The sequence below is a fragment of the Paroedura picta genome, chromosome 2 (assembly GCF_049243985.1).
Source record: "Paroedura picta isolate Pp20150507F chromosome 2, Ppicta_v3.0, whole genome shotgun sequence".
Lineage (NCBI taxonomy): Eukaryota > Metazoa > Chordata > Lepidosauria > Squamata > Gekkonidae > Paroedura > Paroedura picta.
The window spans coordinates 60,327,784-60,353,118 of NC_135370.1; the positions used below are offsets into that span (position 1 = coordinate 60,327,784).

General features: G+C 42.1%; 1 protein-coding gene across 5 annotated transcripts in view; it reads left to right on the forward strand.

Annotated features, from left to right (window-relative positions):
- Positions 1-10,163, forward strand: part of DPP10 (dipeptidyl peptidase like 10) — a 950,123-nt gene extending 939,960 nt beyond the window's left edge. For all 5 annotated transcript variants that reach the window (XM_077320279.1, XM_077320280.1, XM_077320278.1 and 2 more), the window contains 5 exons: positions 432-531; positions 753-811; positions 919-991; positions 6,827-6,900; positions 8,685-10,163. In XM_077320279.1, the coding sequence (XP_077176394.1) occupies positions 432-531; positions 753-811; positions 919-991; positions 6,827-6,900; positions 8,685-8,822 (444 nt within the window). In that variant the 3' untranslated portion in view covers positions 8,823-10,163. The remainder of the gene's footprint in view (positions 1-431; positions 532-752; positions 812-918; positions 992-6,826; positions 6,901-8,684) is intronic.
- Positions 10,164-25,335: the final 15,172 nt, after the last annotated feature.

Consider the following 25,335-nt stretch of genomic DNA (forward strand, 5'->3'; position numbering starts at 1 on the left):
ATTAGGCCAGGATTAGCCCATGGTGGACAATGATGGTGAATACAGCAGCTAGTACAGGTGCCCAGATTGATGGAAATTTTTTTAAGACATCTGGGGGAATTTGGTCACGTCCCACTGCCTTGCCACATTTTAACATTGACAACAGTTCTTCCACTTCTTGTTGGTTGACCAGAGGCCAATCAGGGCAGGCAAGCGGTTAGTTCTTTGTCAAAGACTTTTCCACAATGGTGGAGTTGACAAAAAAAAAATGAAGGTGAAGTGCTTTGTTATGTTTGTTCATTTTGTACTCTGATGGTCTTATAGACTGTTTGAGCCTTTGCCTTCTATGATTGTTTTTATATTGTGGTGATAATGATGTTAATTGTTCTTCTATTGTAAACCACGTGGACTGTAGCTGGCAGTAATTAAACTCACATTAGCTTGTTTTGTAGGGCTATGGGGGATACATTGCATTAATGATTCTGAAGTCCAATGAAAGACTTTTCAAGTGTGGAACTGTGATTGCTCCAATTACAGACATGAGATTATATGGTGAGTATTTTGTATCCACTTTTCCAAAGGCAGGAGGCTTTGTGAGGTTTTCCCCATCTATATTTATACATTATATGATGGGTCAATGATGGAACTGTTCAATCAGACTTGGTTAAAGTCTCTATTATTTTAATTCATCAGTTAATTAAGACCATAAATACCAAGACTCCTAATCTGAAGATAATTTAAAAAAAAAGTTTATTTCTGCTTTCCATGTACAGCATCAACTTTTTCAGAAAGATATCTGGGCCTTCCATCTAAAGAAGAAAATGCATATCAGGTAAGCCAGCTGCAGTGAAAACCCTGAATATATGGGGACAGCAAGGGCATTTGAAATCTATATCAGTTACAGATGAGTGTATTCCTGTTTGTGTATTTTTCCTAAAGGCATCCAGTGTACTACACAATATTCATGGCTTCAAGGAAGGAAATTTGTTAATCATCCATGGAACAGCTGATAGTAAGTATTTACAAAAGCCATTCCTTTTACAATTGAAGCTTGTCACACAAAGAAATTCAACAAGAGAGAGGCATAGAGCAAGCATGTCTGCTTTTTTTATAATGCTAAGCTTTGTCTGCCCTAGAGATTCTGTTGTCAGATTCAATTGTTCGTTTTAGATCTTAACAGGTGACATTTCTCTTAGCTGAATATTTGTAACTCTTAGCAGTTGTAAGTAGCCATTTGTTTACATCTCATAAAATAATGTTATTGGTGAAAGACAATAAATATTAATAATTGATAATATCTGCATTAATCTGCAGTAAAATTAATCCCTATTCTGCCCTTGGCAAATAGAAACAAGCAACAACTCTAGCATACATCTTATAGTATATTAACAGTTCTGGTGATTTCATATCAATGAGCAATTGTTTCTTTCTTCATCTCATTTTGCAGCTGTATGTATTCAGCAACCCTTATTGTGATCTTTTATTATTTTCTTTAGGGCATCTCATGTTCCTCTGAAAAAGCTAAATACGTATTTCATGAGATATGCTCATACATATGCACATTCATGAGAAAAATAGTATGAATATGTATAAATACAGCTTTATAGGGGAAAATTTAAATCATATTAGCTTTATTCTGTCCAACACTCAAGCACAACAGAATAAAAATATTAACCCCCCCTATTTTTAGAATAAATCCAACAACAGCTCCAATTTACAGCTTTATATAACAGCCTTGTGCCATACCAGTCAATATTATGTGATGTATTTGTTAGCCTATCCTTCAACCCCCACATAAGCACCCTTGTGCCAAATAATGAATTCTTCCCATTGTACATTACTGTCCCATCCACTTCATGCCACGTACAGCTATATTTTGGAATCTAGGTGACTAACTCATTCTTGTTCCTTATGATAGCTGTTTCAGGGTTGGCATACCTGACTCTTTGATAGGTGGCATACAGAGAGCAGAGGCAGAATCACTTCCCCCCTCCGTAGGGTTCCTACTACTGTCCATCATGTGTATTTGCTGTATGCACATCTCTTGCAGGACAGGAGGACCCTGCACTGAGTAAGAAAAATAATTAAAGACTATGGGCCGACTTTTAGTAAACATTAATATATTAATGAACAGTCTGTATTGGAACACATTCAGTGATACAACACAATGATAGATTAGTGCATATTCTCTATTATCATGGACTGCGTGATGTGAACCACCAATGAATCCCACTTGTTTAGTACCCCATGAAAACCTGCTCAAGGTTATGGGATCATCAGAAGCAGTGTAGGATACAGTGCACCATGCTGCAGCTTGAAAGGAGATTAGTAGAAATAACCCTTTTTCCTCATACATGAACCCTGTTGAAAACAGCACAATATTTTTTTCTCAGAATGCACCAAGAAGAGCTCATGCAGGACAGTAGAGGGAATTTCAGCTAATTCCATCTTCTTGCTTCATTAAACTATTACCAAGGATTCCTTAAAAATTAGCTGCAGCTTTATGGGGTATGAAACTGTACAAGAAAGCAGAATGGATTGATTCAGTGAATTCTAATATTTGTTTCATAGAAAAGGGGAATATGGCTATCCCTGGGAAAATACTAAAATCCTACAGACTTCCCTCTCAGCTAATTGGCTCACTGTGTTTATAATCTGACCAATAATTTGAGTTCATCCCTTGCTGCCTTTTTATTAAAAGATTAAGCTCTTTCAGAAATTAAAATAGTTAATGTTTGACTCAACAGGGTCACACATCCAAAAAAATCCTTTTATAAATAAACCTTACTAAGAAATTAATCAGCTAAGCAAATAAGGACATTACTATAACTTCACAGAAGGATTTATCTAATAAGATTTAAATTATGGTCTAATGGTCAAGCTGGAAATCTAGGAACTTTCAAAGTAGCTTTCTAATGCTGATTATCAGCTCCACCCTGGTTTGAAAATGGGGGAAAGTCTCTGGGACAGCATTGGCAACATTTTCATATTTTGCCTACGTAAATAGTCAAATAACAGGCAAAAGGATGCATGGCTACTCAATAACTTTCAGAAAATGCAATCAAGATGAGCCTAATCACAAATCTGGTTCAGCCCTTAGTATATGACAGTGCAGTCACGGAAAATCATTATGGCATGACATGAGCTTATCTTTCATAAACTTTTTCATATCCGAACTAACATAAGCTTCCATTCCTAATGTATGCAAATGCACACACCAAATATAGATTATGAATGTAGGCACACATTGGTATCCCAAACATTTCCTTCATGGAGTTGTAGGATATGAACATTTTTGTCTGCCCTAACAGTCAAGTGTAATTAGGATGGGAACCCCCAAATTATATTCCTTTGATCAAGATGATATTATGCTTCAAGGGCATTCAATAATATGCATTCATTAATATACATCCATTAAATATAGCTATTATAATTATGCTTCAGCCATTTCCTAGGCATTATAACAGCATCAGAGTGTAATTGTGTCTCTAAGATGGAATGGCAAGTGATAATGGAGAAGAAGAATGAGGACATGATGACTGCAGGATGACATGCTTGATAACTCTGCCCTTCTTCCATCTACAAAACCAGCCAATGTTATGTTATATTAATATACTAGCAGAGAAGCCTGTTTTTTAAAATGGGCAGGATACCCTGCCCAGAAGTTCTTTCTGGGGTGCATTGTGGAGTGTGGGGGGAGGGGTTTCCTTACCATTAAACGGCAGCTCTGAGGCCAGGGACCCAGGCAGACCCATGGTGGATGATACGATGGGCCTTTTTGAGCCCAGGGGCTCATTCCACCAGGTGGGGGCCAGGACAGAGAAGGCTCTGGCTTTCTTACCTCCTGCTGACTCTCCATAGTGGGAAGAAGTGAGGAGGAGGGGACAGGGAAGAGCCTCTGATTGGGCCTCAGTGGGGGAGGGCTGAGGGGTAATCCCCTGGGGCTTCCCTTTGGCATTCCAACCTTTCTGAGTGGCCCTCAGTGGGGAGGGTCCTTCCCCACAAGGGCCAATCAGCCAGCTGGCACATCATCAGAAGTACCCTTCACATTTTATGTCATATGATCAGTACTACATACATTGAAACTTATAGAAATCTTTTCAAACAGTAGATCAAAATAACAATAACCATATTTATGTAGTAGTAAGCCTCACATACTATTTCAATAATCTTTACAGTTACCCTATGAAGTAGTTTTGTATTATCCTCATAACTAGGGGCCAAGCCCGTTTCATTCAGGAATACAATGGGTGTTAGATTAGGAGGGTGGAGTGGAAGAACTCTGTGGATGGCTTCCCCCTCCCCCCAGGACATGGAAAGGTTACAGGTAGCTGTTGGGGAACTCACCAGCAGGGGCAGCTCTCACGCAGCTTCCGAGTCTTGGAGGGAAGTGGAAGGAGGAGGGGATTGCCCGGGGTGGGGGATGGAAGGCTATTGGCTGGCCGCTGGACAGACAGACAAGCCAGTTGGAGGAGAAGGAGGCACTCAGGGGGAGGACAGCTGCCCTGAGTGGGTGTTAAGCGCTGAGTGGCACTTAAGCCATGAGACATGCTCCTCCTTCAAGGCCTTACCAGAAATATTAAGTGGAATAGATATGTGATGATGAACCCATCCAACATCCTCTGTCAGAGGCAGATATTCCCTCCAAAATAAAAATTCTGTTTCCTCACTGACTGTGTTACCCAGATAACATAACTTTTTAAATTGAGTTATTAACCAGGCTGTCCCACTCTGCCACTGATAGATATTTTGGGTTTTAACTTAGCCCTGGAACATCAAGGACAGGTACAGGAACTCTTTTTACCAAAACCCTATTTAGAATGCCCACTTGAGACATTGTTAAAAGTAAAACAAAATAAAATATTTTATTTAGCACACAGGGAAAATTTAGGTAGAATGAGGAGCCAAAAAAATTGAGGTAAAAATCAGTAGTTTTTGATTCATAAATACAGACTGTTGAAACTTGTGGAAGTTTATTCCCTTGGGTTTTTTCATTTTTAATAAAGGGAGGCTTTTGTATCTATGTTTTCCCAAACACTACATTATTCTTCTTTGAGTTTCCTTACTTGACTTCGAGATCCATCTTGGTGTAGTGGTTAAGAGTGGCAGCCTCTAATCCAAAAAAAACATGTTTGGGTCCCCATTCCTCCTCCACATGCAACCATCTGGATGACCTTGGGTCCATTTCTCAGCCTCACCCTGCTTTCAGGTAGTGAAATGTGGGGTACCCAAAACAGCTTGTTTTCTTCTTTCTGAAGATTGGTACCATTTGTCAGTACACAATTTCCCTTCCTTTGAAATACCAGGTTATTTCTAAGTCCTCAGGTTCTAAAGCAGTATTCTTTCACACCAGACCAGGGAAATCCTCAGAGCAAATTTCCCTTTTTAACTGGGCCAGGAGTCTTCTCTCCCTAGAAAATATACCCCCTTTCCTTTAAGCTTGGCTGGGCTTCTCACTCCACTACACAAATTATTCTGTCAAATATTGTTCCCAGTTCTCCTGTCTGGGTAAAAGCTTAACTCCAGTTAACTCTTTTAGACCATAGGCATGGTCTAGCTAATTAAGACTTAAAAGCATGATGAGCGGAGAGCCCATGGGATAATTAATATGGAGTAGTGAAAACATTAAGAAAATACGATCACAGTCACTGAGAAAGTTTGGAAAAACAAGATATTATATACCTAGGAACCCCGTTTTGGTTGTGATTTATGATTTGGGATGATTTACAAAGTTTTGAATTATTATAAAAAGAAGAAATAAAAAGATCCATTAATGATTTGAAATAGCCTGGACAATTTCTATGCATTTTGTTTGGACTGGAGTTACCAAAAGGAATTGACGGTTCGTTTGTAGTTTATTGGTAAAAGCTTAGCTGAACCCAGAATCACTAGTCAAAACTTTGCTTTCTGAATAAAATCTTTTCATACGCAACAGTTAAGGTCTCTGTTAAAATCCAAATTCCCTCAGCACAATGCTCTCAGGACTTCTCTCTCAGCAGTTGCTGACCAATCAGAGTGCTTGGAGTAGCTTGTCACTAAATTTCTGTAATCCTGTGATGGTTTAACCTTTCACCTCCTGGTTCTCTGATACTTCAGCACTTTAAGGCTTCCTTTAAAATACTGTATGTCACAGGGAGTTAGAGATTTTCTCTTCCATTATGAAGATAAGACTGAAGGAACAGATGCTGACTTACAGTGCAAACTTAAGAAGAACTACACCTGCCTAAATCAAATGAAGTCAGTGGACTTAAAAGGGTGTATCTTGGGTTTCACTAATAGTGTGTTATATAAGGCTATCTAATGAGTTGGAATGAGCCTCTTGTGGTGCAAAGTGGTAAGGCAGCAGACAGGCAGTCTGAAAGCTCTGCCCAATAGGCTGGGAGTTCAATCCCAGCAGCCGGCTCAAGGTTGACTCAGCCTTCCATCCTTCCGAGGTTGGTATAATGAGTACCCAGCTTGCTGGGGGGTAAACGGTAATGACTGGGGAAGGCACTGGCAAACCACCCCGTATTGAGTCTGCCATGAAAATGCTGGAAGGCGTCACTCCAAGGGTCAGACATGACCCGGTGCTTGCACAGGGGATACCTTTACCTTTAATGAGTTGGAACAGAATGAGCTTGAAGTAGTAATCTGGTCCATGAAAAGAAGAAATATATCCTCAAACCGTGCAAGCAAAGACAATTTATATTATCAAGCATATGTAGTGGCATGCCTGAATTTCAGACTAGAAGTCTGTTGTCTGGGGTGGGGGGGTGTATGAGAGGTAAGCACGTGCAGTGTTATTTTGTAGGATCTGATTCACATTAATAATGCTTATCTCTAACATTCAGATATTGTTATCCCACAGCTAAGGTCCATTTCCAGCATTCAGCAGAACTAATTAAACATCTAATAAAAGCCGGAGTGAATTATACTATGCAGGTATGTAGTACTAAGATATCTCCATAGATTTGTGCATCAATATGTTTTAATTTTAAAAATTCAGTAACTTTACAGCGATCTTCCTCTTTCTGTGGGTATTAGAAACACACAGGGCATATCATCTTCAACTAGAGTATTTATTCCATCAATCAAAACCTGAATTCACTCTTTGATACAGGTAGTACCAATATGCCAAGACTTTTAAGGAATGAGTCGGCTGGAAATTATTTTCTGCTGACAGGAAGAGAAGACGAGCAACTTGTTGAATATGCTTTTCATGTGCTCAGTATGCACATTGTTGTTTGAAACGTTTTGATGCGTTTTGATGGATGGACAGTGATGAAAATTGCTATGAAAAAAAGAAAAGACAAGTTGTGGATTATTTAGGGGCCTCACTGTTTTGTTGGTTCAGATTTATCCTTATAAGTCATTTTCAAGCCTTCTGTGATTCTTGTCTGTTATTGACCTGGTTGCATTGGCTTATTTAACTTATGCTACTATGCTGATATCATTTCTTTAGGAAATAACCCAGAGGCTTAAAAATTGAGATTGAACAATTGGACCAAGTTTTCCTTTTACATTTTCTAACCATCCACAGCTGTTACTGGCCCAGTTCAGGTTTCTGTACACAACTCAATAACAACATCCTCAAATCCAGTGTTTTATGTATATAAACCAAGCAGTTGTTTTGTTGACTCGATTGTCTGAGTTTACCTAATGAGTTATGTCTATATACCCCATGTAGGTCTTAAAGCCAATGGCCTGTTCAACCCGAAAAAGACAGTAATATTGTTGATCATCAAGATTAATTAAAAAACAAAGATGTTCAATTGCAGCAGCTCTATATTTGCATACAACTAATGTTATATTAAAGTCCAGGTCCTCTAATAGAGTAATTAAATCACAGTTAGAAGAATGAGAAGGCTTCTTATTCAGATAAGGATCCAGAAATTTTCTTCTTAGATCCAAATAAATTACACAGGAAAAGGAAGAAATGCTCAGTAGGTAAACCTATATTTGCTGTTGCTAAGCAAATTGTTCTTCTCTTTGCTCAAAAGTCAATTTGTGCATTAAGTCTGTGTTCACTGGATAGATAAGAGAAGATACTTTGTGATAGACTGTGGAGCACTACTGAAGTAAACATTAGAAGTTAGTAATGATGATGGCAAACAGGGATACCTCTGTAGCTTGTCTGATCTTCTAAGCAAAATGGTTATTAGCCATTTTTAACATTGAAAGTAAGTTTCATACCTGTACTGAAAAAGTTGATTGTATTAAGGAACTCTAATATCAGCACCATTCCCCAATATTCATGCACACAAACCTGAAATATGAAATCTAGCCACCTTACTTATACCTAGTACTACGTCCTGATTTAATCAGTTGCTTACTGCCCCTGCAAAAATTTAAGATCAACTTATAAATCATATAATATCCACCATCTTTATAAGATAGTTTACCAGATTTGGATAGAACCCAAACATATCCATCAATATTTGAAAGAAATGAGTATTTAATTCTGTGAAACCATCATAATCAGAAAAGCCATTAATGTAAACATAGTATTTTAGAACTAAATATTTGATGCATATTATGCTGGTTTGAAAGGCAAAGTTTGAAATGTGATTATAAATTTATGAGCTTTAGGTAAATCCATAGCATTACCTGATGCTCTCATTTCATGTGGATGCAAAAACAATTTATTTTAAAAAGTCCAAGACAAAATTAATTATTTCATCATATAATCTGATCTTTAAAGCCTATTTACTTCTTTCTTCACCTAGATCTATCCAGATGAAGGTCATTACATCACATCAGAGAAGAGTAAATATCATCTTTATAGCACAATCATCAGCTTCTTTAGTGCTTGTTTAAAGGAGGAAGCACCAATTTTACCACAGGAACCAGAAGAAGATGAATAAGGAAACTTATTTGTACAGAACTGAAAAGACTTACACTGGGGCTCACTAAAACCACAAGAGTTGACTATAAGAGAGCAGATGCTACAGAAGCTCAAGGACAGCTAAGGGACACACCAGTGGAACAGCACATTTTGTACAATGAGCTAATAAACTGGGATTTGAATCCACAAGTTACCAAGGACAAAACCTATACCTTTATGGAAGGTCAACAGTTGGTTGCAGTTTCCTGGAAGAAATTAATTTTGCATAAAAGTAGGGTTAGTGCATGTTGATTCTGTTAAGATTCACTGTTTGTTCTGTATGTAGTTGCTCCATTTTTTTAAATTTAAAATGTGCCTCACTCCTGGACTTTGGCATAATGGACACAACCAGTCATAAGATTAAGGCCACTAATATTTAAATGGGAGAGCTGCAATCTAACACTTGTAACTTTATAAGAAGTGCAATTCTTTCACTGTCAAGCATAAAAAATATTGACTAATAAAAGAAATGGCTTTTGTTATGGTTTATATGGGAAAATCAGGTGAGTCAGATATCAAGTATCCATATTGTTTTCATAATTTGCCCCTACCCCACCCATCCCCATTTCAGTATTCACGATAATTCCTGCATCTACTATAAACCCTTAAGCAAAACTTTGGTAGTATACTTTTGGATTTTATGTATATATACACAAGACTCCCTTAGCAGAAAATGTTTGCGTGCTTGAACAGTTTCTTTTCCTCTAAGCCATACCTACAGCTATGTTTAAACTGATATCATCATCAACAGTAACTCCCTGTTTCAAAGTTGTATCTTTTAGTTTATTAAGAAATGTTTGGGGTTGTGTTTTTTCTTTGTATTGTTTACAGTAGTTGATAGTTTGCTGGTTATGCTCTAATTTTAGAATATGCTGCTTTGTCACATGTAAATTAGATACATGGATATTAAATTATAGTTTCAGATAAAGACATTTTATTAACAATGTAATGCCATTGAGTAATATTTTACTCTTGCAGTGCTGAAATCTTTTGTGTAGTGGGTTCTTGCCTTTTCTTTGGCAGATAGGCTGAGATTCTATTAGAATGCCTACTGAGGTAGCACATCACGGAAGAGTCTGTCAGTTTTCATTTCATTCACAGGTGCCCATTAAGTTCACTACGAGGAAAATATAAAATTAGCAAAGTAACTGGGTATTATTTTTCCCCATTTACTGGCAGGGGAGCCTCCTGATAAATGAAAGTTTTAGTATCTAATTTGGATAAATATCCTGAATTACATCTGTATTGTTGTTGAGATGAATTACAGCCCTAGAAATTGACACTGTGAAATAAACAACCAAGTCACTTTTTGCCATCAGAATATTATCATTCATGACAGAAGTCAAGCGCTATGTTCACTTTATTTTAGATATATTTGAAGTGATACTGCAATGCTCTTGCCAAATGTTGTTCACCTTACAGAGAAATGTAATTTATTTATTTAATTATTTTTGCTCCTGACCATTTTTATTAATATTTCCTTGTTTGAATTAAAACTTGGGATTTTCTCCCAAGATTAAAATTATTAAATTCAGCATAATCTTGAAAGGAATTTCTTATACTGAGAGTTTACGCTATATCATTAACTAACTTTGCTTTTTATAAGAAGAAAATTGTGGCTTCTTTTTGCCAAAGTGAAGAATTTTTTAGTTTAATTAATTGATAAAATAACTTGTTTTTTTCCTGCTGTGAATAGTGCTTTGTTGTCCAATATATTGTTCTCATTAACCTTAATTAATATTTTCTTTGTTTAATTTGTTCAGCAGGAAATGAAGTTTTGGAGCATTCATACATACCGTTTAAAGAAGTATACTCTTAGCAGAAAACCTTTCAAATTTATTTTGAACATCTGAAATATAAATATTACTTTCATCAAGTGATACACAGGTATGTAAAATGTTGAGGTGCCACAAAATAAAAGACACTTTCTTCAGGAACAATAATCAAGGAAGGATTAATAGTTTCTTCTTCATTCTAGATCTATAAAATATAATTTCAGGTATGCTTATTAAGATTGTATTTGGGGGTACAACTGCCTCCCTGGTAAAACACCATGAACCCCACTTTTCATTATCAGACACACCAGCACCAACTTTTGAGCATACTGGGAGTTGGATTTAAGAGAGATGCACATGCTCAAAGATGGAATTATATCCTCAGGAGGCAAGTTTTGAAACAAGTGTATGTGACATTTTCAAATACACTGAAAGTGGATCATTATTGTAGCAGTGCGCATAATGATTAACCCACAATATGGAATGTTTCTTGTTTCTTGAAAATACATTTCATGCAAAGCAGAGAATATCTGAAATTTTCAAATGCAGTGTGTGACATAAGCTGATGGGAAAAACAAGGAAATATAAGGGGGGAAAGTCCTGCTAGACCCTTGGATATGCAAAATGTGGCTCTCTCTGGTCTTGCATTCAAGTAATCTAATATAACAAAATGTGTTGTGTACTTCTGACAACATGCTGAAGGTTCCAATGCCTCCTATTGGTGGAATCTTCCCCCTTCAAGGCCAATTGCTGTTCATGCTCAGGGTTTTGTACCCACCTCCTCCCTTCAGGCCTACTGTGTAGGAAGCCTCTAACAGCCCCTGACGGAGGTGAGGGATGTCATTCTGAGAGCAACGCAGGGGAGTCTGTGGCTATTTGTGTGCTTTCTTTTTGAGGGGGGAAAGCTTTCCCTTCTGCCTAACCATGAGCTGACTGGGAAACCTGCTGTGGCCAGCCTCACTGCTGGAGACAAGCCATCCATGTCTCTTCTCCACTCTTTGAACTTTTGAGGCCTACCACACACGGCTGTTGTGCAGATGGAAATGGATACAGTTGCAGGGGTTCTTTTGCTTCCTGTTTCATCTGCACAACAACCCTGTACAGTAGGTCTCAAGTGTCTAATCTCCACAACAACCTGTGTGGGAAGCCTCTTCTCTACAACATCCTTGTCCGCCCTCCGAAGTAGCCATTTCTGTCTGGGGAACAGATATTTATACTCTGGAGATGAGCTGTAATTCCCGGAGCTCTCCAGGCCCTACCTGGAGGTTTGCTACTCTAGATTGGAAAGATTCCTTGTAGTTTGGAGGTGGGACTTCAAAATGGTAGAATGCCACCCTCCAAAGTAACCATTTGGCCCTATAGAGCTGAACTTTATAGCATAGAGGTAGCAGTGATAGTAGAGATTATGGTAGAGGCTTGCAGGCTGAGGTTGGGGTGAAATGGTATGGGTGTTTCCCACCTAGACTATGGGCTCTGGCCAGGCCTTACCAGCAACAGTTTGTATTTTGGGGGCAAACAGACATAAAGATCAGCAATGGTCCTGCGAGTCTGGAATGTGCAGGAAGATCTAAATAAGGAACGTTTAGAGCAGGGATCCTCAAACTTTTTAAACAGGGAGCCAATTCACTGTCCCTCAGACCATTGGAGGGCCGGATTATAGTTAAAAAAAATATGAACAAATTCCAACTCTATCCTCCAGAGGAGCTATGGGTCTGCTATCCCAGTGCCAGCTAGTGACAAGACCTGCTCAGCTTGCCTGCTCTGACAAAATGTGAGCTCCTCCATCCCACAATGCACTGGCTGCTACACTGTCAGGCAGTGAGCAAAATCTGGGAGATCTGCCTCCAATGATTAGTCCTGTCATGGACTTGCTGACTGCTCTGAATGCTAAAAGCTGTTGCAGAGGAGTTGGTTTTTATATGCTGCTTTTCTCTACCAGAAGGGGTCTCAAAGCAGCTTCCAATTGCCTTCCCTTTCCTCTCCCAACAACAGGCACACTGTGAGGTAGGTGAGGCTGAGAGAGCCCTGATGGTACTGCAGAGGAACAGCTTGCAGTGCTATGGAAAGCAAAGGTAACCCAACCGGCTGCATATGCAGAACATCAGGGAGGGACCCCCAGCTCGCCATGCAGCTGTTGGGCCACCTGATAACTGCAACATCCTGGTTCAAGAGAAGTCCTTGGAAAGCATGCCGGCAAGAGCTCATGCAGCTGCCCTCCCAAAATGTTTATTCCTGTCCCCATATGGAATGTCCTGGCTCTTGAGAACCTGGGGGGGGGGGGGAGAGATTCCAGCTCCCCTGTATCCAACATTTGCCCCAAAGGATCCAGCAAAAAAAAGGGGGGGGGTGTTCAGTAGCTGCTGGATCCTGGGTTGGAAATATTCCTTGAGGTTTAAAAGTGGGGCCTCAAAAGGATATAATGCTTCTACAGCCACCCAACCAGGCACATACTGCTCCGGCTTATTTCAGGACAAGAAAACATTGCAGAGAGGAGGATGACCCAGAAGGTCCCTTCCAACTCTATGATTCTATGATTCTTGAGCCTAACTTGGATCAGGACTTTTGTGCACAGAGAAACCTCCTCTTAGGGTTGCTAGCTTCCAAGTGAGGCACTAAACTCACACCAAACCATGAGCTAGCACCCATTGCATTACAGAATGCAATGGGCTTTATTACTAGTAGTTCATAAAGGCAATGACTCCTCAATATTTGATGAGGAGCTGCCAGGTATGCCCATTCTGGCCAATGTGATACAGTTTTATAAGAAGAAGAATTGGCTTTTATACCCCAGTTTTCACTACCCAATGAAATCTCAAAGCAGCTTATAATTGCCTTCCCTTCCTCTCCCCACAAAAGACACCATGACCAATTATGCATAGTGGAGGCCATACCAGGCTGTTGCTGATTCCTTGAGGTGGGGCAGCATGTCCCACTGCTTCATGTGTACACATGGGGGACAAAATCCCCCGGCAGACACAGTCCACCCCGGAGTTGTGTGTGCATGCATAACTCCGAGGCGGGAAGGGTCTGCCTCCCCTCATGGTGGCAACAGAAAACAGAACCTTGAGAAAATAGCAGCTTGAGAAAATATCCAAACGGCAGGACCTTGTCATCATGGGTGACTTCAATTTCCCAGATGTGTGCTGGGAAACAAACTCTGCGAAGCGTCCTCAGTCATGCAAGTTTCTGACCTGCCTGGCTGACAATTTCATTTATCAAATGGTAGATGAACCCACAAGAGGTTCAGCCATACTGGACTTAATACTGACCAACAGGCAAGAGTTGGTGGATGAGGTGAAGGAGGTGGGGACCCTAGGGGGAAGTGACCATGTCCTCATAGAAATCCTTTTGAGATGGGGAGCCAAGGAAGCTTGTAGCCAGACGCGGATGTTGGATTTTCGTAGGGCAAACTTTAATAAACTCAGAGACATGATGAGTGTCATACCATGGACGAGAATGCTGGAAGGGAAGGGAGCATGTGAAGGGTGGGCGCTACTCAAACAAGAGCTATTGCATGCTCAATCAATGACTATTCCAGAAATACGAAAACACTGCAGGAGCTCTAAGAAGCCTATTTGGATGAACAGAGAACTTCAAGAGGAACTAAGAAAGAAAAGGAAAATGTTCAGGAAATGGAGGGAAGGACAGAGCTCTAAAGAAGAGTACCTACAGGTTACTAGGCACTGTAGATCAATCATCAGAAAGGCCAAAGCTGAGAGTGAGCTAAGATTGGCCAGGGAAGCCCATTGTAACAAGAAAAGATTTTTCAGTTACGTGAGGAGCAAACGTAAAGTAAAGGAGGCAATAGGCCCGCTGTTGGGTGCGGATGGACAAACTCTAACGAAAGATGCAGAGAAAGCAGAAAGGCTTAGTGCCTATTTTACATCTGTTTTTTCCCACAGGTCAAAGTGTTTAGGCACATCTAGAGATGGCAGTAGCCAAAGGATAGTGTCTGGGTGGCAGGTTAACATGGATAGAGAGGTGGTCGAGAGGCATTTAGCTGCACTGGATGAGTTCAAATCCCCTGGTCCAGATGAAATGCACCCGAGAGTACTCAAAGAACTTTCCAGAGAACTTGCACAGCCCTTGTCCATCATCTTCGGAACCTCTTTAAGGACTGGAGATGTCCCGGAGGACTGGAAAAGAGCAAACGTTATTCCGATCTTCAAAAAAGGGAGGAAGGATGACCCGGGAAACTACAGACCAGTGAGTCTGACCTCTGTTGTGGGGAAGATAATGGAGCAGATATTAAAGGGAACGATCTGCAAACATCTGGAGGACAATTTGGTGATCCAAGGAAGTCAGCATGGATTTGTCTCCAACAGGTCCTGCCAGACCAACCTAGTTTCCTTTTTTGACCAAGTAACAGGTTTGCTTGATCGGGGAAATTTGGTTGATGTCATTTACTTGGATTTTAGTAAAGCTTTTGACAAGGTTCCCCATGATGTTCTGATGGATAAGTTGAAGGACTGCAATCTGGATTTTCAGATCATTAGGTGGATAGGGAACTGTGGGAACTTCTGGAGATATGGTGACCCTGCCTAGGGAAGGATGGCACTAGGAGAGGATGATGTGATGCTTAGGGCTGATCCTGTGTTGAGCAGGGGGTTGGACTAGATGGCCTGTATGGCCCCTTCCAACTCTATGATTCTATGATTCTATTCTATGATTCTAACCTATCCCGGGCTATATTAAACAATTTCACAATGAATACAAATAAACATTTCTTAAGTCTTTTGACTAGACCTCCCCATACCTGGGAGCCAAAGGCCACATATATATAATTTAAAAGGAAAACTTGATCCTGTTGCAGGACTTCATTAACTATACAAAAAAGTTGACAACCACTGAGGAAAACCCAATTGAAAACGGTTCAATCTGGAGGCCGTTCTGGTTGTGTTTATATACATATATATATATAAAAAGAAGAGATAAGAAATGTTTATTTGTATTCATTGTGAAATTGTTTAATATAGCCCGGGATAGGTTCTGTTTTCTGTTGCAATAATTTTGAACCGTCCCCTTTTTTTCGTGGTGTCCCCTCATGGTGGCAGCAGCAGGGGAGGTGGGGGTGCATTGGGGTCCCACTGCACAATGGTAGGATAGCAGCATGCCACTATCCCACCATTGTGAGGATTTGTACAAACACCCCATTACAGTCCACAGCACTGCAAAGTCAAACGGGGCGCTTTGTGTCCCTGCAAGCAGTGGTCCCCAACCTTTATTAGGCTGGGGACCGGCAGGGCATTGGGCCGCGCCCACAGGGACCGCGCGGGCCACGCCCACACTTCGGGCCGCGCCCAGCCGCGCCCGCGGGCCGCACTCGCGGATCGGGCCGCACCCGCGGGCCGCACCCGGCCGCGCCCGCGGGCCGCACCCACTGATCGGGCCGCGCCCGTGAGCCGCGCCCGGCTGCGCCCGCCCGCGCCCGTGGGCCACACCCGTGGATCGGGCCGCACCTGCGGGCGCGGCCCGGCCCTGATTCCCTCTCCCCGCCGTCCTGCAGTAAGAAGCTTCCCGGGCCGCAAGCTTGCGGCCTGGGAAGTTTTTTACTGCGAGGGGGGGGGCGGGGAGAGGGAGCCGCGGCCCGGCGCCATGGCCTTTGCGGCCCGACGCCGGGCCGCGGCCCGCAGGTTGGGGACCACTGCCTGCAAGGATACTATAGGTGGCGGAGTGGGGAATTAAACCTGGCTCACCAGATAAAAAGCTGCCACTTTTAACTACTATACCTCGCTGGCTCTTTTGAGTCCTAGAACTACAGCCTGCAACCATAATGGATGAACCTCCCATTGGGTTTATCCAGACAGGGGCCAGCAGTGATTAACAGCTATAAAATATAAGTATACATTGATGAACCATAACGGCATATTTGGTGGAATGAAAGACAATTGGTGGAATGAAAATGGATGGCTAGTTGAAAGATATGAAAAAATACATCTGCTTATATCTGTGTTCAAATTGCAAAAAAGATAGAGCAACTGGCAGAGGAATGGTAGATTTACCTTATGATTGTTCAAAAATGCAACATTTCCCCATGCACATAGCTTAAAAAATGTATTTTGCTATAACCTAATACATGGGCCAAATTCCTTTTAGCAATCAGATCATAGACTGTAGCTCGATTTCATTTCCCGATGATATAGCTATGTGTAATAATGCTCGTTTTCAATTCTTCCATTAATTTAAACTTCTAAATAACCCAGGAGAACAAATACACTATCAACGCACTACAATCGATACAACTCCACTGCACAAGCTAAGGGAGACTCATTTTATCAAAGCTCTGAGTACTGCCAGTGGGGAAAAGAGGCCTCTGAGTTTCCTCCGGGTCCCAATTGATTCCCCCAATTGTTCAGCAAGGCCTTGGATGACAGTTGTTCTGCAGTGCCTGGGGTGAAATGTCTTCAAATTGATTACCACATATTTCAGTTTTAAAGTCCCCTCACAAGTTACCTTGGGGTAACAGTGGTTCTATAGTGCCAGGAGTTACTTTTATCCACTTTCATTCACAGTTTTCTAGTTCTGCATTCCAGCCACATCTTGCCTTGGGTGGAATGTGTACCGTGCCTAGGGTGGCTCTCAGTTGGGGGAGGGTGCACCATGCAGGAGTAGCAATAGGAAGAGAAATCTGTGGTTGAGTTAAGCAGGGAAAGGCTGGAGGCATCACATATCATTTAGTTGATATGGGGGACTTCCAGAGACCACATGCCAATTAAAATTGGTCAATGCCTGCAGAGACTGCACTTCACAGGTTGGAGGATAGGATGGTGTGCAGGTGGTCGTTTTCAATTTAGAGAACAAATGTCCTTGATTTTTCCATTGTTGTGAGGGGCAAACAATGGTTGCTATGCCTTGGGGATGGTGTTGGCCTAGCATTTCAGGATGATGACTTGGTTCATCTTTGCTTCACAAAGGTTCACACTGTATTGGAGCTATGGTTTTTTGACAAGAGAGCCTTCTTTTGGTCATGTTGCCCACAGTCCCAAACATACCCCTTCCAATCGAGTTTTTGAAAAGGGCAAGGGCCACTCAATCAACCTCTCCCTCTGGCTGCCAACACTAGAACAGTGCGTGCATCCTTCAAAAGTCTCACACTCTGGCAAGAAGATATTACTTTTGTGGTGCAGTGCCTTATTTTGGACTGGGAACAGTCTGCAGATCCATTGCCAGACACATTGACTCACTCCACAGTGCCATGGTCAGATTTACAATTTGGCATGTTTCCCTTATCGTCCTTGCCAACATCATCTAATGCCTCCAGCCATTCCCTGTGTGGAATACTATTAAAGGCAAAATACTAAGGCTGCTGCCCTGAACCTCGCCCTCTGGCAATAACTATGTTTGAACACTCCCCATGCGGGCCAACAGGAAGCAAAAGACAAAGCTTTCAATATTTATGTTTGACTGTGCTGCAAATCAGAGGATTCCATTACTGGTATGAGCCACCATCATGGTAGATTGATCAGCAAAGCAAGTTCATGTACTCAGCATGAGCAGAGAGGGGTGGGCTGGTCATAGCAGGCTCAAGCCCAAGTCCCTTACTGTGTCCAGGACTTCAAGTCCTGAAATAGACTGGTTTTTTACTCATGGCCACAGCTGTCTCCTCTCTGTGTCCTGCTGGGCAACGTGACCTCGCAGAGTGTGGTCTGCTTATCAGGGATCATCAAGAAACGCCTCCGTCATTCACGCTGGTGATAGCCTCTCTTGCCAACAATGGAGAGTTGGATGGAAGCAGAGGAGTTGCCCATTTGACAGCTTTCCATGTAAACCCAGCCTTGTCATTATGGAAGTCTCTTTCCTGAAGCTCTATGTACAGCTTGCACTGAGCCAGAAAAGCAGGAAATTCTTCCTGACTTCTCCCAAATTACTCCAGAAGGCTAATAGGGCATTTCCTGGGATAGGGTAGTAGGCCCCACAATACTGGCAACAGCTCCAGAAGCAGAGAAGCTGTTTGTCATTGTAGCATAAGCAAAGTATTAATAAATTGCTGTACCTGCTATATAAGTGTTTGGTTCTGCATCGCTATATCTGCCAGGGAAACAGCTGGTCTTCCATGCCTGCTTATAACGAGTGTATGCAACCATAATGGTCTGGCAAGGTGCGGGTATCAGAAAGCAGCGACCTTCACAGTTCTTTCAAATAACCAAAGACAAGGGAGGACATGAAATACAAAATCATTTCAGTCTGGGGTTCAGGATTTCAGAGGTCAGGCAAACACAGTAGTCTGATCCAAGAAGCTGAGGTTTTCAGGCTTCAAGCAAGGAGGGTTTATCCGTACCCCACAACATCTCTGAGGAGGTTTTATAGTTAAACACCAGCTTCTCAGACACAACCCTGCAATGACTCACCATCATTTTCAGCAGCTAGCTGAGGTCTAGCCATAAGGCAAATGCTTCTCCCTTTAACATGCAGCTCTTCTCTAAGCCTGTACCTGTACCTTAGCCTCTGTAATGGTGCTGCAATCCTGGAGGGCTGGTAACAGGCAGCTGGCTTTTTAACTGTTGGGTCCAGTGGGGGGGGTGTGGAAATGACTCTTGGCTATAAGTTTTGGAATGCTAGCACTTTCTTCTCTCGTTTGTCAACTGTTGGTGCCTCTGGGTTGGCTGTGCTAGTGCCTTCCTCTAAGAAGTCCTCATCATTGCTGAGACCTGGGTGTAAACTGCACGGAACTTTTATTCCAACCCCAGATTGATTCAGTCCCTGCCCTCTACACAGAATGCGATTTCCGTTTAGATTGGGGGCGATTTAAATTTTCCTTCTGCAGCAAGAAGGATTGATCCGGAGTGACCCTACCTTTATTGTGCGATATCTTGGAGTGCTTTTAATGCTCAATATATTTTAAAATCGGGATTGGGAAACCAAGCTCTGTGGTAGAGAACCTCTGATAGGCCACACCTGGTCATGTGACATGCTTGCCTTAAAGGAGAAGCCCCTAAGTTCTCTCAACTTCTGTCGGTCCTGGATTTTTCCTCCCTCCTCTGCCTTTTTCGATTTTCTCCCCCGCCCCTCCAAGAAAAGAAAGAGGCTCCCTGCCTGGATCTTCTCCCCCCCCCTTCAAGAAAAGAAAGAAAGAGGCTTGGCTCCCCCCCCTTCTGAACTACCCTCACCACGTGCAGAAGACTTTCCTGTTTCAATGGGGGGGGGAGAGGAAGACCCGAGTTCAAAGCGATCTGAATTCAACAGGATTGACAATGGAATAAAGAAAGAAAGTGCAGACTCTGCCCTGGTTGACCCGTGACAGGTTTCCTGTTACATGTGTTGGTGATGGGATGTTACTACCTTAGTCAGGGGACAGGGGTAGGTCAAACAGCTGCCAGAGTCCTGTCCACATTGGTCAGGAAGAATGAACTGAAACAGTCCCAAAGCAGGTAGCTCCCAGGTTCTGGGCATGGTGGTAGAGTAGACCCTGCCTTTCCTAGCCCACCTATCACATTGTCACTAGGTGAGGGATGGTGGGCTCAGGGATGGATGGCTACCCACAAATGGGTGGGTGAGTGGGTCTCAGGCAGGGCAGGAGAGTGTGCTTTACCCAGCCCATCTATTGCATTGTCAAAGGCTGAGGAAGGTGGGCCACCCTCAAACAGCGCTGCTGGGTTCCAGTTAGGGTGGGAGGGTAGACCCCGTCCTGCCCATCTATTGTGTTGTCATGGGGTGAGGGAGGGGAGTGGGCCCTGGGATGCACCACCATCGTCAAAGAGAATCTTTCTTCTTCTTCCCTTCATCGGTGACTCTGCAGCCCATCCTATTTCACTCTCAACTCTTGCAAGGTGACTGCAGTGTAAGACTCATCCAGCTCCAACTTGTTTACTGTTCATTGGCAGTTCCACGGTGAATAATATATGTCCTTCCTTTCACACTGGCAGTCATGAGACAAAACCTGAGTGGGTGTGCAAACTTTGTGTCCAGGTGGGCTATCTGTGTTCCCCTTCCTTCCATCTTTCCTCTTGTCCCAGGAATCCAGGTGTCTGGGTGGGAACTATGGAATCTTCAGTGGCACCCCTTCACTTCCACCACTGGCAGAGTAGATGGTAAGTAGCTGGCAGGTTATATTCACACAATAGAGTTGTATGAGTGTCACTGTGCACTCTGATTCCAGACTATTTCCAGAACCATCATGATTGGCTGCTTCTGCTTGCAAGGTGATCATAGGAAACAGCCAAAAGTAATGGACAAAATCCTTGCATGGTGCTCTCTAATCAGTCAACTCTTGATCAGCAGAGTAAGGTTCTGTGCTTGACATCAGCGGGGGCTGGCCAGAGCAAACTCTGCCCCCTACATTGTCCAGGACTACAAGTCAATGGATAGGCTAGTCATTTGCTCTCAGTCTCCCCACTGGCAAAGTGATTGCTAGGAATGAGTATTGCTGTTTACTCACTTGCTAGCACTCATCAACAAACACCTACTACCATTCAGGCTGCTAATGGCATTCTCTTCCTCACCTTTCTGGCAAAGTGACCTGGATGTCATTGTAGACTGGTCATTTTCCTGGGAGTTGTCTGTATCCCTGTGCCTCTTGTTCTAGATGCAAGCCAAATTCTGGCTGCATGAAGGCACATGGCTTGGGGGGGGGGGAATCACCATGGGGACTTTCTCTTGGTTCCAAGCATGGCTCCATGCTCTAGAGCTATTTCCTTCCCCTTGCACCATCATGAATCATTATTGAAATACGTATGTGTGAATCAGTCCTTGATGTTGAAATAAAAGCACAGCTCCATACAAATTTCAATTAAAGTCCTACTCAAAAAATCCACACCATTAAAAGGGTTGCCTCTCATGAGACATAATGAGAAGCCCACACTGGGACTGCAGTGAGTAGCAATCTGCAGCCAATCCCAGTCCTCTGATAACTCAGATGTGCCTGTGCAATATTTGTTTACCAAATTCACACGTGACATTTTTATATATACTGCAAGCATTCAGATGTTTCTCACAATGCAGTGTATGAATAGGGATTAATGTGCACTGAAAGTGACTTGGCTGCTGGTTTCATAACAAAATATTGTTGTTGTTGTTATGTGCGAAGTCGTGTCCGACCCATTGCGACCCCATGGACAATGATCCTCCAGGCCTTCCTGTCCTCTACCATTCCCCGGAGTCCATTTAAGTTTGCACCTACTGCTTCAGTGACTCCATCCAGCCACCTCATTCTCTGTCGTCCCCTTCTTCTTTTGCCCTCGATCGCTCCCAGCATTAGGCTCTTCTCCAGGGAGTCCTTCCTTCTCATGAGGTGGCCAAAGTATTTGAGTTTCATCTTCAGGATCTGGCCTTCTAAAGAGCAGTCAGGGTTGATCTCCTCTAGGACTGACCGGTTTGTTCGCCTTGCAGTCCAAGGGACTCGCAAGAGTCTTCTCCAGCACCAGAGTTCAAAAGCCTCAATTCTTTGATGCTCGGCCTTCCTTGTCACTATCTCCATTTCTTCCCCTTCTATTTGCCAGGAATTGAGAGGGCCGGATGCCATGATCTTTGTTTTCTTGATGTTGAGTTTCAAGCCAACTTTTGCACTCTCCTCCTTCACCCGCATCAACAGGCTCTTTAGTTCCTCTTCACTTTCTGCCATTAGAGTGGTATCATCTGCATATTTGAGGTTGTTGATATTTCTCCCTGCAATCTTGATCCCAATTTGTGACTCCTCTAATCCCGCATTTCTCATGATGTGCTCTGCATACAAGTTAAATAGGCAAGGCGACAGTATACAGCCTTGCCGAACTCCTTTCTCAATTTTGAACCAATCAGTGATTCCATGCCTGGTTCTCACTGTTGCTTCTTGACCTGAATATAGGTTTCTCAAAAGACAGATAAGATGCTCTGGTATTCCCATCTCTTTAAGAACTTGCCACAATTTGCTGTGCCCCACACAATCAAAGGCTTTAGCATAGTCAATGAAGCAGAAGTAGATGTTCTTCTGGAACTCCCTAGCTTTCTCCATGATCCAGTGTATGTTGGCAATTTGATCTCTAGTTCCTCTGCCTCTTCGAAATCCTGCCTGTACTTCTGGAAGTTCTCGGTCCACATATTGCTGGAGCCTAGCTTGTAGGATTTTGAGCATAACTTTGCTAGCATGAGAAATTAGTGCAATGGTGCGGTAGTTTGAACATTCTTTGGCATTGCCCTTCTTTGGGATTGGAATGTAAACTTTCCAATAACAAAATATACAGCTTCCCAAATCTAGAAAACTTAATTGCCCTTTGGTGGAATCACATAATTTCTTACAATGGAACAAAATTGGAACTGCTTATAAACATAGTAAAATAACCGTCCCTGATGGGTTTAAATGGATGCCTCTGAATATTGGCTGGTGAACACATGATGTGGTAAACTAAAGAAACAGCTATTAGCCATCTTTTAACTGTGGTACAGGGTACTTAAGATTTTGTACTTGGTTGGTCTTCATTCCAATTAACCTGCCACCTTAACAAAATGCAGTTTGTCTGTACTTTATCATGCTGGTCCACCAAATGTAGCTGCAGTTTAATTTGTTCAATGGGGAAAAAAAACTAGGCAATGTACCTTTATATTGTACCATAAAATTGATTAGCATGTCAAAATGCATTGACATGTTTCATAATAAATGTGCTGCTGGACATTCCCATTTGCCAGGCAGGGAGTGAAAGCTGCAAGCTATTTATGACATTTACCAGCCACGGTAACATCCTTAATTGTAAATGACAGTGTAATTAAGGGGGGGGGGAACATTCCCCAAAGTTTGATCAGCAAGTGCAGTGCTTCTGTTCGTTATGCAAATCCACATCCCCCTGAATATGGTGTTGAGCAAGACTGACTGGTGTCTCCGAATATGAAGAAGCCCAGCGTTGCCAGTTCTGGACGGGGAAATGCCTTGAGATTTGGAGGTGGAGCCCATGGAAGGGGGGGGGGGACTTCCACCAGAGACAGTGCCGTAGAGTCCACCATCTGAAGCTACCATTTCTTCCAGGGGCATGGATTTATTTCATCTGGTGTGCAGCTCAAAACAGATCTCTGTGCCACACCTGGAAGATGGCAGCCTTACTTGTGACTGTTTAAAAACTGAAAGTAACTGCAGGACAGTTTGCCAAAATAGAAGTGGTATATTATTTTTATTTGGATCGATGAAAATATCACAAGACAAAAGAATGCTTAAGCTCTCACGTGCTCTAGAAGGCTTCATTATAGGTGGGCATGGAAAGAAGAGGGAAGACACAAGCTTATTAATTACAACAGCAAAGTATACAATGGGCAAAGCTCAGTTCCAGTGTGAGTAACTATGTGAATGCAGAAGAGTCAGGTCTGTTTGGTGACTTCCTGTTAAGTGAATGGGACTATCTAGACTCTATACCTTCAAGCACATTCCCCTCAAGTGTTTACTGATGTTTCAGGGAGGAGTGCCAGCTACTCTTCCTTATATGGGATGTTCAGAGGAAAGGGAGGGATAAGATGTTTGGGGTATGGTGCCAAAGAATGCTCTAAAATACTATCGGCCACACTTTCTCAACTAACTTTCTGTAGATCTGAAATGTACAAAAACCAAAAGGATGAAGATAATTAGGGTGACCGATTCATAGTATATTTTAAAAGCTCAGACCTTCTTTGTCCTGATACGTTCATGCATGTGTGGTCACATCTGTCTGGGTTCTTTTACTCTGTCATCCTTTGCTGTATGTTATTTCATTTTCCCCTCTTTTCTTTTTCCTTGGAAGATGAGAACTTTAGGCCATTGACAGAAGGCATGCTTGGCACCTTCACTTTGTAAGGACCTCTTGTGAGAAATATCTCTGTCTGCTTGAGATCTTGGAGCTAATGTCAGGATCGATTATACTGAGCAATATGGACCAGTGATTTGACAACTTCAGATAGTCATATCTTTTCAGAATGGCAGTTTGGTATATACAGGATCAGGCTTGGCCAAGTGGGAAGAAGAGGGAGTTAAATACAAATTGGGTGTGCATATTTGCATATAAAGATACATGCCAACAAGCTGTCACTCTGTGTGTGAGTGTACACATAGGGTGAGACCTGTGGTGGTCCCTCAGGATTGATACTTTGAGTAGAATGAGTCAAGCATAAATAGGTTGATGAGAAAGAGATAGAAGTAAATTAGAAAACTGGTGTTGCAGGTTGATCGGCATGCAATCGATATGTTTTGAAATATGAATTGATTAAGCTGCTCCCATGATTATAAAAAGTTATTGACTTAAGTCTCCAGTTGCCAGCTGAAGACAACGTCATGTACCTGACCATATTAAATCTGAAATAAATGATCAAATAAAAGTGATAAAATAGAGAAATAAGCAATATTGAGAACGCCATTACAGAGATGGGTTTATTGATTGAAAGATCCAAATAGAAAGATAGGATAAAGAGGGTTATTGTTGCTATTTATCAGATCTCTCCAGATTTTTCAGAGTTGTAAAGATACTGCACAAAGTGGCTATTGTGATGTGCTATTCTTACACTCCCGAGGTATCCTTGGATTAATCTGAATGCATGAGAACATTGATGCTTGTGGCTCTCCATCTTGCTGTCTTTTCTGGAGCCTTCCAAAATTATTTTTACCAAAAACTTACAGCAATCAGATAATCTATTTAATATCGGAGATGTTATTTTTACAAAATTGTGTGTGTAATTGGGGAGAAGGGAGAAACCTCTATACTATTTAATTTCTTGGGTGCATGCAGGTGAATGAAGTGACATTTCCAATGATAAATAACTTTTAAGTGCTTACAAAATGAAATTGCAAACATC